Source organism: Microtus ochrogaster, chromosome 1, assembly GCF_000317375.1.
Source record: "Microtus ochrogaster isolate Prairie Vole_2 chromosome 1, MicOch1.0, whole genome shotgun sequence".
In the NCBI taxonomy this organism is placed as follows: domain Eukaryota; kingdom Metazoa; phylum Chordata; class Mammalia; order Rodentia; family Cricetidae; genus Microtus; species Microtus ochrogaster.
The window spans coordinates 61,479,326-61,487,915 of record NC_022009.1 but is presented as its reverse complement, the minus strand read 5'-3'; the positions used below and the strand labels follow the sequence as shown (position 1 = coordinate 61,487,915).

At 47.2% G+C, this 8,590-nt stretch overlaps 1 protein-coding gene across 1 annotated transcript in view; it reads left to right on the top strand.

Annotated features, from left to right (window-relative positions):
* Nucleotides 1–4,809, top strand: part of Ap4s1 (adaptor related protein complex 4 subunit sigma 1) — a 51,052-nt gene extending 46,243 nt beyond the window's left edge. Inside the window, exon 6 of the mRNA XM_005343746.2 lies at nt 4,402–4,809. Coding sequence (XP_005343803.1) covers nt 4,402–4,530 — 129 coding nt within the window. The 3' untranslated portion in view covers nt 4,531–4,809. The remainder of the gene's footprint in view (nt 1–4,401) is intronic.
* The last annotated feature ends 3,781 nt before the right edge of the window (nt 4,810–8,590 follow it).

The following is an 8,590-nucleotide window of genomic DNA, read 5'->3' as shown; positions in this document are numbered from 1 at the left end:
GGAAGGAGGGAAGGAGAAAGAGGGAGGGAAGGAAGGAAGGAAGGAAGGAAGGAAGGAAGGAAGGAAGGAAGGAAGGAAGGAAGGAAGGAAGGAATTCGTTCTGGTCAGGAAGTTCTCAAGAAGCCCCTGCAAAGCCAGCTTGGATCACTTACATTCCTCTCCAGCACACACTGCTGTTTCACTTCCAGCTGAGATGCACAGTACCAGACAGATGGGATTTAAACAGAAATGCTCCAAGCAGGGGAAAGCAGCTCAGGAATTCTGGCTTGTTGAAACCCCTTTTCCAATATGTAAAACCCCTTGGTGCAGTGGTGCCCGGATTACCATGTGAGTCCCCACATCCAACTCTTTAAGTGTGTTCTCTGCCTTGCCCTACTCCTTCAATACTCAAAAACCGTAACAGCAAGTTATGAGAAGCAAAAGGAGTTAGGGGTCACTTGTCCTCCTGCGGTTCACTGGACATCCCCAGTCTGGCCTTCCCAAGACTCTGGGTTCAGTCCCAGCAAAGGGAGTGAGCAAGACAGACCCAGACATTTCTACTTAAACCAGTTTATTTTTAGACTTATTTTATGTGTATCGGTGTTTTGTCTGTATGTATGCCTGTGTGTCTCACGCGTGACTAGTGCCCAAGGAATTCAGACGAGGGTGTCAGATCTCCTGAAACTGGAGTTAGAGATGGTTGTGAACTGCCATGTGTGTGTTGGTAACTGCTGAGCCATCTCTTTGGTTCACTACAGTTAGCCAATTTTGTGTCTGCTCTGTTCTCTCACTTATTAAAGGACAATTAACCCATCACATTGGTATTAAAAGACCACATAGGGCTGGGTACAACCATGTAGGGTTCCCACCTGTATTCCAGCACTGGGAAGAAGGTGGAGGTAGGTGGAGCAGGTGTTCATGGCCATCTTCAGCTTCATAACAAGGTCAAGGCAGGCAGACCACCTAAGATCCCGTGTCGAGGACAATAAACGAAAACATCCTGTGAGAAACATGATTTAGGAGGCAGAGATGAGCATTCTTGTGTAGGACACCTCTGACGCCCCAGCCCAACCTGCCTTCCGTAGACATCCCACAAGGTTCTTGGGGTTCAGTTGGGAAACATGGGGTTTAGTCAATGTGCTCCTTGAGAAGGTGTTTGTAGTTTTGGGGGTTAGTCATGTTCAACCCCGTCTGAAGGAAGTTCTCTCCCAGGTCACTAGAATTAATGGACTGCAGTCCAATTTCTTCCTGCTTCCTCCTGTTCAGACAGAGCTAAAGTACTTGCCTGTGTCTAGTGCCTTGAGGCTTGGCAGATACGATATTTTTTTGGTCCCTGGCATACGGCCCAGATGCCACTGATCTTGGCTCCACCCATGTATACAAGTTGCTCATAAACCAAATCAAGATCTGGACAGCTGGATTTTTATTTTAAAGGAATCATGTGATTTAGGGGAGCATCAGCTTTCAGGCCTTTGCTTTGCATTGGGATCTGGTCTGTGGTTTGCTCATGAACAGCTGGGTGATCATCAGGGTACAGAATGACCTCACTGACTAACTCGTGTTTCCAGAGCTGGGGGAAGTCAGGCTTGCAATGTGGTGGTGCCAGTGGTTGATATGATTCAGCAGTAAATCCCAATTCGAATTTCAAAACAGTCAGGCTCCAGGGGACACCCGAAAAATGGTCATTTATTTGCTGAAGATGGGACAGAGAGCCAATTAAAGAGAGAAAATTAAGTTTCCTCGTATGTCAAATAGGATCCGTAGCTAGGCCTCCACTGCCCTCAGTACCTCCCAGTGGCTCGGGGGTCTTTTCCATCCGCTCTCTGTGCTGCTCAATCTCTTTATTTTTGTTTGTTTGGGTTTCTCTGTGGCTTTGGAGCCTGTCCTGGCACTAGCTCTGTAGACCAGGCTGGTCTCGAACTCACAGAGATCCGCCTGCCTCTGCCTCCCGAGTGCTGGGATTAAAGGCGTGCGCCACCACCACCCGGCTTCAATCTCTTTATTTTTTGAGACAGGCTGTTGTGTATCCCAGGCAAACCTCTGATTGCCGTGAAGGAAAAAATGACCTTGGCCTCCTGATCCTCCTGTTCTCACCTGCCGAGAGCTGAGATCACAGGTGGGCGTTCCTCCACCTGGGTTCCTCCACCTGGGTGGGTGCTGGTTCCAGCACCACCTGGGGTGCTGGAAATCAAGCACAGGACCTCGTGCTGCTAGGCCATCTCTGGCAACTGAGCTGCATCCCCAGCCCCTCAGCTCTTGCTTTTGCCTGACTGTGTTGCCACTTTGTCTGGGCTCGTAAACTCCGGCTACTGGTTCTGATGAGCAGGGTTGAGCCTAACATTCCTTCCAGTCCTACTTTGGCCCGGGACAAAGCAATCATCTATATAATTGGAAGACATTATTAATAGGTATATCAGAGCAAAGCTTTTTTTTTTTCTGGGTCACTTAAGGACAGTTCCCATCGGCTCCTGCTAGCAAGCTATTTGCAGAGAACTTAATGAGATGTTAGGAGTCTGATGGAACTGGAAAGTCATTCTCTGTAGACAGACTTCACTGAACAAACACAACAGAGAGACTTTGGCCATCAGGAATTGAAAAAAATCAGGTTATGATTTGTTTTGTAAAGATTCATAATTACAAACTCACCGGTACATTTAATCAATTACCCATTTGTTGAATGAAGTTTGTATTTGAATCAGCTGTTTCTTTTCAGCCAGTGTCAGAGACCAGCTTCCACAAGGATGCCACTTGTCAGGGCAGGGGCACGAGGACCGGAAAAGTAAGTAAGGAGAATGAAGACCGAGTGACAATAATAAATCAGAAGCGTAGGGTAGTGCAGAGAGGGAGTTCCAGTGAACTGAAGTCACCCGTGCTTAATTTCCATTTGCTTAAATACCCCACCCCAAAAAGTAGGAGTAAGATTTAAAACAAACAAATAACAACAATTAAAAAAAAAAGACTAAGCTCAGATGATACAAGGAATGAACAGACCAGTTGAAGGATTTCAGGCTACATACTTAGTTAAACTGTCTATTGTCAGAACAAGACCATTCTGCAGGCTAACCACCCCCTGGGTGGAATCCATAGCTGTCTTCCTAAGGGAGCAGGAACCTAGTTGGACCCTTAGACTGTTGTTTGAGGTAGAAACAAAACTATTTCTCAATACCTGAAATGCCAGGTCTGGATATTAGCCACACCTGTTGATAATAACCTTGAAGGAACAGAAATTCTAACTCTCTAACCTTCAGTCAAGATAGAATGGACCCGACCAGCCTGGTCTACAAGAGCCAGTTCCAGGACAGGCTCCAAAACCACAGAGAAACCCTGTCTCGAAAAAACAAAAACAAACAAACAAAAAAGATAGAATGGACCCATCCACACCTATGAGCCTTGTCAAACCAGCTCTTTAAAACCAGAATCTCAGGTTTCGAATGTAAAATTAAGAAACGTTCAAGCGTTGCAGCCATCTTGCTCCAGTTAGCCACCCAGATGAATGGGTTCTCGGAGAGTATGGCTCTTTCTGGTTTCTGAGTGCCCAGTGCCCTCTTCTTCCCCCACAGAGACTGATTTTCCAGAAAGTGTTCCACCAAGTAGAGCCTTCATAATTCAAGGGCTGGAACTCTCCATGTGTGAAACTCGGAACTTTCATCCGTGGGCGAGTTTAGTTAGCATGCCTCCACTCCTTATTCCTGTCTCCTCTGCTGTTTTTCTTCTGCCTGGCAAAGAAGACAGCTGAGGTGCAGGCCAAGAAGGGTGCTTGTGGGTAGGTAGCGCCCCGGGGGCTGAGAGACCATGTTGACCTGGAGCCTTGGGCTCACAAGAAGCCTGGAGACCAGAGCGGTCGGTGTGCAGCAGCCCAGCTCCAGCTTTTCCCATGTGCTTCTGAGTAACTGGGGATTGCAGAGAAGCCTGTGGTAATAGATGAGTGTGTTCATCACAGTGCCCTGAGCGCAGTGAGCCTTCAGCAGGCTCCGTGTGTTACTCAGGTCAAGCCATTGTCTTGCTGAAATGTTATTTGCTGTGTGCTCTGGCATTTAGATTCTAGCCCACTCTGGTTAACAAAATGTGCTGTTCTGGAGGGGTGTTAAGTGCTGGAGTACCGCTTTGTGTGCGAGGCCCTGAGTTCCATCCGGAGCACAAATCCTACACACATACATAAACACACACATACATACATACATACACACATATACATACATAGACAAACATAATTGAAGGAGCTGTTTCATTTCAATATCTGTTTATTGAACTTGCTTTAGCCAAGATGAATCTAGGTGTGTACATATATGTGAAGGTAATCTCTACTAAGGGTTTAAAATCAAAACTCATGTTTGGGCCTATTTACCAGGAAAATGCCAGGCTAAGCCATGTTACTATTTAGGTTTGCTAAATTCTCAAACTAATTTCCTTAATATAACCTAGATAATGTTTAATTTGGATAAAGTCCACATCATTTTGGATGAGATGCTGCTGAACGGTTGCATTGTGGAAACGAACAGAGCGAGAATCCTTGCCCCTCTCCTGATCCTTGACAAGATGTCGGACAGCTGAGGACAAATGCCAGGCAAGGCCGGAATGGCAGGCAAGCCAAAGACGTCGTGAACCATGCAGCCTTCCGAGAACTGTCGGTGGCTGTTCCCCATGATTCCTCAGGAGAAAACAATTCTGTGTACAAAGAAACCTTTTCTCTAAACAGAGAGCCAAGGTTTCAAGTGGCAACTGTACGCATGCTTTTCCTTCAGCGGGAGCAGCGGGGCCGTGGTGGGAGAATGGATGGCAGCTGTCCTTTAGCCAATAAATGTCAAACTGCCTGGCCTGCCTGACTTCTGAGTAACGGCTCTGCTTGCTGTCTCTTTCCTCACAGCCTCAAGCACTCTCATCACTGTGCTACACGGCCCTGGGCACCCCTCCCCCTTCTGTGTGTGTGTGTGGGGGGGGGGGGGACATGTTTGTGTAGAGATCAGAGGTCAACCTTGGTATCTCCCTCAGTTGTTTCTCCTGGGTTTATAGTTCTAATTGAGAACCTCACGTATGTATACAATAATATATTTGATCATATCTATCTTGCACTCCCTACCTTTCTTTTATTTTTTGAAGCAGGGTCTTTGACTGGACCCGGGAGCTCCCTGATTAGCCAGACTGTCTGGTCAGCATGCACTGGCCGACTTTTTGCTTGAGTTCTGAAGTCCTGAACTAAGGTTCTCAAGCTTGTACAAGCCTTCTCTCCAGCCCTATTTTTTTTAATTATTTTACTTTATGCTGGGTTATGCACAGGACCTCCAGCTTGGAATATACTCACAGACCTGTGAGTTCTGAGCCTACCTGAGCTGTGGAGCAAAATTCTAAATGAAAATAAAAACCAAAAAAACAACAGTTCATTCCACACGCACCTGGGAAATTCAGTTTTATTTGCCAGTTCCTGGAAGTTTTTGATATTTTTTTTCGGGATATTTAGCAACTGTGATGGCATCCTGTCATTAACTTTATGATGCTACCATGAAACAATGCAATGGATCAGCATTACAAGAGCTATGACAGCTACTATTATGCCATATTTTATTATTATTTTTGGTTTAGACAGGGTTTCAGTGTAGCCAGGAATGGCCCCAAAATCTTCTGTAGCTGAGGATGACCTTGAACTCCAAATCCTCTTGCCTCCCCCTCCCAAGATCTGGGGTTCCATGTTACACATCTGGGTATGGTACAGAAGTACCTGGGTACAAAACTCATTAATAAAATTTACTTTAGTTCCAAGAAATAAAACCAAAACAATCTCCTCAGGTTGATGCGAAATAAGCACCTTCCTTCCTCTTATTCAAAAATTTTGCTTTTAAAATTGGGTATTTGTTAAAAATACGGAAAACTTTCCGCATGTTTGTGTCATGCTTGCAGAGCCCGCTGTCATCTCTGTGTCGCTCCAGTTTTACTGCACGTGCTGCTGAAGAGGACACAAGTCCCGTCTAACTCCACCTTCAATGTCTCAGAAGTCAACCGAGCCACTACAGAAAACCCTGCCTCCCCCCACCCCCGCCGGAAAAAAAGCCTTTTAAATGCTGTCTCCACTCAGACAACAGAAATCGAGCTGGTTTATCTGGAGCATCTTTGTGCACCCCGGTGTGGAGGGTGGTATGCAACGGAGGAAGCAGACATGCGTGGACCAGTGCAGTACTCAAGCGTTCTTCCCCCGTCTCAGTGCTCCGTGCAGCTATGTAAGGCTGCAGAGAGGAGGTGGCCCCTTTCTGAAAACTCTGCAAAGACCAGAACACTAGTCCTATTAGATTCCGAAGCAAAACAGTTGTTCTGCGCTCATTTGGAAAGGCACAGGGAAGGCTTCTGGCCCGGGGAACCACGCACAAAGTAGGCATGGAGTCGTCGGGATCTAGGGAAAGCCCCACCTAGATCAAAGCCCTTCGACGTCTTGCTGAGCCGCAGCAGCAGGGAAACACTGCCCTAGTTGGTTGGCCCCTAATCAGCAACATACGGAGGGGACTGCAGAAACTGGTGCGCCACAGAGCAGCTAGGGAGCGGACAGAATTAACTTCTGGGTCACACTAAAATAGCAGATGAATTTTATCTCGGCACAGATTTTATACCTTTAGAGAATATTGAAGTTTAAAAAAAATATTAAGTAGATACCATAGGAAAATACACTGCCGAGCTTAACTGTACTTGGAGACCCCGGTATGTCTGATCGCCCGACTCAAAGCGAGCTGTGCACCGACTGTCAGTAACTGTTGTGCAACCACCGCCTCCCTTCAGCTGAGTGCCCGCAGTGACACTCGGAAAACCGATCCAGTAAGGCCCCTCAGATAGACCCACGGCAGCCGTGCGTGCATGACTGGGATGTTTGTCTAGCATACAGGGTCTGAGCCCTGGAACTCCATGAAACAGGCACAGTGGCGCATGCCTGTAACCCCAACACTGGGGAGACGGAGGAGGGGAGTCAGTTCAACATTGTTCTTGGCTACACTGAGTTTGAGGCCAGCCTAAGTCAGAGATCTTGAAGACAGGTAATAATAAAGTACTACTTTTTCTACCATCTGAAACCTGGGGCCAGTGAGTGAAGGCGCTCACCAAGCCTGGTGACCCGAATGGATTTCCAGGACCTTCGTGGCAGGAGAAAACTAGCTCCTCTTTTTCTTTTAGACAGGATTTCACTGGCTGCCCTAAGGGATTAACAGTGTAGGCCACCACACCCAGCTGGAGGAAACCACCACTTCCTTAGAAACTGAACCTCTGTACACGTGCCATCCGCGCACTGCCCACCCCTGCCAGTCCCATACGTGTGCCATGGTACATGCGCCGTCCACCGCTCCCAATTCAGTGTTTGAAAACAAGACAAACCGTTTTAAGATCACATTTACCTCGTGGCTGATAATAACCATCAGTCAGCAGGCCATGATTTGCCACCCCACCACTCACGTGGCCTTCACAAACCTCACCACTGACAAGGGTGTTGTAGAAATGTAAATAACGGCAATATTGTACACATAAGCAGGTTTGAATTCTAGTGTGGGTTTTAGCTGTAGAGCCATGACTGAAAAGTTAAAATAACAACATCTTTTACTTTTCTGACTGAAAACATAGGTAATATATAGAAATGTTGCTGTTCTGTCTTAGCTCTTTTTAAAATTTATTTGTATTATGTGCATTGCCGTTTTGCCTGCATGTATGTGTCTGGGAGGGTGTTGGATGCCCTCGAACAGGAGTTACAGACAGTTGTGAGCTGCCACGTGGGTGCTGGGAATGGAACCTGGGTCCTCTGAAGAGCAGCCAGTGCTCTCGGCCATCTCTCCAGCCCTGCATGTCTTAACCTTACTCTCACACTCTTCTGTGAAGCTGATGAAGTCACAGTCACAACACTGGTTCATAGAAAAGGATTCAACCAAGAGCAGACTCACAATATCTGAAAAACAGCCTATTCTGAATACTTTCTTACTTAAGATTTACCCAGTGTTGGGTACAGCAACATAGGGATGATTTCAAGCCCCCAGGACACTGCAGATACTGTGGCATTTGAGATCATCCTTCACCCAGACCTCTGAGGATTCTTACATAGGACGAAAACACTGGCAGCAGTCTGAGCTATCTCCTATGAGGTAATGTACCTAGTCCTGAGCAACTTCACATGTGTTCCGGAAGCCACTGTGGGGAGCCGGAGAAATGGCCTCGTGGTTGAGAGCGCTGGCTGCTCTTCTAGAGGACACAGGTTAATGCCCAGCACCCACACTGTGGCTCACCACCATCTTTAACACCATTTTCAGGGAGGGAGGGACTGTGATGCCCTCTTCTGGCCTGCATGGGTACTGCACACATAGTGCAAATCCTGTTTATATTCCTAAAGCCACTATGGTAACAAAAAAAGACTTTGGAAATTGACCCCCTGGGTGGTGGTGGTGCACACCTTTAATCCCAGCACTTGGGAGTCAGGGGCAGGCGGATCTCTGTAAAAAAGTTAACATCAGCCAGGCCCAGCAGCGCACACCTGCAGTCCCAGCATTCAAGAGGCAGCAGCAGCAGGGCGGTGGTGGCGCACGCCTTTAATCCCAGCACTCGGGAGGCAGAGGCAGGCTGATCTCTGTGAGTTCGAGACCAGCCTGGTCTACAGAGC